The sequence below is a fragment of the Dipteris shenzhenensis genome, chromosome 5, assembly GCF_047967505.1.
Source record: "Dipteris shenzhenensis isolate YYH24624 ecotype China chromosome 5, Dip_SZ_1.0, whole genome shotgun sequence".
Taxonomy (NCBI): domain Eukaryota; kingdom Viridiplantae; phylum Streptophyta; class Polypodiopsida; order Gleicheniales; family Dipteridaceae; genus Dipteris; species Dipteris shenzhenensis.
Genome location: NC_141600.1, coordinates 39,002,573 through 39,005,400, shown reverse-complemented (window position 1 = coordinate 39,005,400; position 2,828 = coordinate 39,002,573). Strand labels below are relative to the sequence as shown.

At 44.7% G+C, this 2,828-nt stretch overlaps 1 protein-coding gene across 4 annotated transcripts; it reads right to left on the bottom strand.

Annotated features, from left to right (window-relative positions):
- Positions 1-275: 275 nt before the first annotated feature.
- On the bottom strand, positions 276-2,450 carry LOC147901998 (uncharacterized). 4 transcript variants are annotated; one of them, XM_087375067.1, is made up of 3 exons: positions 2,230-2,450; positions 1,988-2,103; positions 276-922 (listed from the first exon to the last, which is right to left on the bottom strand). In XM_087375067.1, the coding sequence occupies exons 1-3, from the start codon at positions 2,439-2,441 to the stop codon at positions 777-779; spliced, it is 474 nt and encodes a 157-aa protein (XP_087231193.1). In that variant the 5' UTR covers positions 2,442-2,450; the 3' UTR covers positions 276-776. The 4 variants fall into 4 exon arrangements, with proteins under 4 accessions (XP_087231193.1, XP_087231197.1, XP_087231195.1 ...); XM_087375069.1 differs by having other exon boundaries at positions 292-1,371; positions 2,234-2,450; XM_087375071.1 differs by lacking the exon at positions 1,988-2,103 and having other exon boundaries at positions 290-1,371; positions 2,381-2,435.
- Between the last annotated feature and the right edge of the window lie 378 nt (positions 2,451-2,828).

Below are 2,828 nucleotides of genomic sequence, written 5' to 3'. Positions count from 1 at the left end.
CAACAACAGTTAGCAACTCTTTTTAGTTTGACAATTCCAGATTAATTCTACGAAGTAACCATAGCTGCTGCTCTATGCCGAGATATAAGTATGCCTGAGCAACCCACAGCTACGCTGCACATGCTTTACATGCCTTAACAGTAGTGATTGATGGAGCGAGAATATAAATTGGGAAAAAAAGGATATGCTTGTAGTTTTCAAATCAACGACACCTGCTATCTGGAAAAACCTCTGCTATCTGGAAAAACCTTGGAACAATTCTGTACCCATTATACTCGAGGGATATAAGGAAAGAACCCCAAATCCTATGAACTTCCTGAACACACCACAACACGTTATATCTGTAAATTTATGAACCACTATCCCAATTTCAAGCTGCAATGCAACTTTTCCCAGGCTAGACTCATCCATATTTATGAACCACTATCCCAATTTCAAGCTGCAGTGCAACTTTTCCCAGGTTAGATTCATCCATCCGATGATATCAAATGCAGGCATGTAATCACAGATTGGGGTGCAAGATGATCTAGGGTGGAAAACCCACAGCAGGGAAAGCATGTAGCAAAATATTGCAACCCTATGGTAGTTAATCTCGAGGTTACAGTACACTTCCATGGATCCTCAAGTATCCAGTTATGGTTGAGGATCGATTGCATAATCTATTCTCAGACACACACTTTTATGCACCCTAGCAAAGACAGTACTGATGAATTTCTCTCGAGCTCCAAAACAAAGGGTAGCACAAGTCATGAGGGAAGCTACGCACTATGAAGAAGCTAATGTAAAATTAGGGCCGCTTGGATATATAACGCATCTGGCAGCCTGTTCCTGATGTAAGGTTTGCTGTAGCGAATTCCTCTCCTTGGAAAGAGCATTCTCCTTGCTGCCTTGGAAAGAGCATTCTCCTTGCTGAGAATCTGAACTGCCATTCATCAAAACTCCCAAAATTTAAGGATTTCGATTGCCAAAGAGATCCGGAAGATATCAACCACCTCTCTTCCTATTGTTGTGTGCACGTGAGAATTGCGTTCTCTGTATCTTATGAATTTGAAGGTATTAGTGACCATGTTGCAGGAACCGTAGGCTTCGCTCCAAACCTCTTCGTGACACATGGTATATTTGAATGTTCGCTTCAATTGCTGATGCGCAGAATGTTCACTTCATTGCTGATGCCCTGAATTTGGCTGGATTCTCCTTAAAATGAGTTGCCGAACTCGCCTTGGAAAAGGAGCCTCATGCACAAGTTGTGCCAGAACTCGGGCCAGAAGAAATACGTAGTCCTCGAAGAGTTGTGCGCACATTGCAAGAAGAATCATGGCTAAATGGTCTGAATTCGCTTGAAATTCTTACGAAAGTGCAGTCTCTGGAAACCTGCAACAGTACAGCATTCCCAAGACTCAGTTATTTAAAGCTATGCTGACGAATCTAATGGCATGCGGTTTTCGACCAAGTTCACCTCTAAAACTATTACCCTGGCGTCCTGGTTCAACTCTGAAAACATTACGACCGCTCTTCTAAATCCGGAATCGGTAATTTTTTTTACCAGTTGCAGACATAGTCTAAAAGTTAACACAAATATGGTCCGAAGGTCACGACAGAGTTTACATTCTAACTCGACATATTATATAGAACTCAGTAGGAATCGTAAGCTCCGGCACAGGTCATAAGAGATTATCAAGAATGCTAAATTCAACCGAAGAAGAAGCCATATCAACGATAGTCCACAAAAGCATCTAATGTAGGCAGGCAACCGATTAGAGGCTTTCCAAATGCAATACAGCACGGAGTTTCAGACTTTCTTGTCTATAAGCTGTAGAAGGTGATCGGAAACTTTGAAAAGGTTCCTAAAATGTCATCTATGAATCGTTTTTCGAAGAAAGAAGACAGAAATCGATGAATCTAAAAAGGGTGCGATTTCCCCCCTTAAACGAGAATCGATGAACAAGCTCGTCAAGAGAGGAAGTGAAACGAGAGTTTTTGTAGAAACCTCGGGGTTGGAACTTGGTATTCGTATAAAAGTAACGAGGAGCAAAGCAGAAAACGGTAGCCGTTCGAACTAGAACTACATTTCTTTCCGCAAATGCACTGATGTCGCAGCCGATTCTGCAGCAATGCTAATCTTGTTCAAACAAAAAGGTCCGCGCAAGCTACAATTTGGGCAGTGGGAGACAGTTCGACAGTCAAATCTTTGCGTAAACAGAAAAAGGAGGGCAAAGTGGCGTCCAGGACCTACATTTCCAACGGAAGAAGTGCAGACGGGAAACACGAAAAGTGCCGAGAAAACGATCGGGAACCGCAAAAAGGATGGTGGAACACGCAGAATGGGTGCGAAATTCGGTCGGAAAGGGATCGGGAACGGCCAAAGGACGGAGAAATACACAGAAACGGTGCGAAATCTGTCGAGGAAACGAACCGAAATCGCCAGAAGATTGGACGAACATCGACGGAAACCTAGATTTTGGGGCGCAACTACGGACGGATTTTGGCCATAAACAAGCGGAAAACTGCCCTAATTTTGACCGGCTCCCACCGGCTTTTTCCGGTCACCCCTCTACTTGGCGCTCCGCATGCTTGCCACCTTTGCCCAATCCCCGCCTCCACGTGTCGCCCTCCTATTGTTCCACCTCACCCCACCCCACCCCCCTTGCATCTTTTGTAGGACAAAGTGGATATGCATTCGGCTGCCAACTTCTTGTGGATAAAGGGATAAAGGTGACTCTGCCTAAAAGGGTGTTTGGACCATGGGTGGTGGGCTACGCGCGGGCATGAGCCTTGGGCACCATGGAGAAGGAAAGAAAAGAGGAGGAGGGCTACAGCGTGCCGTAGTT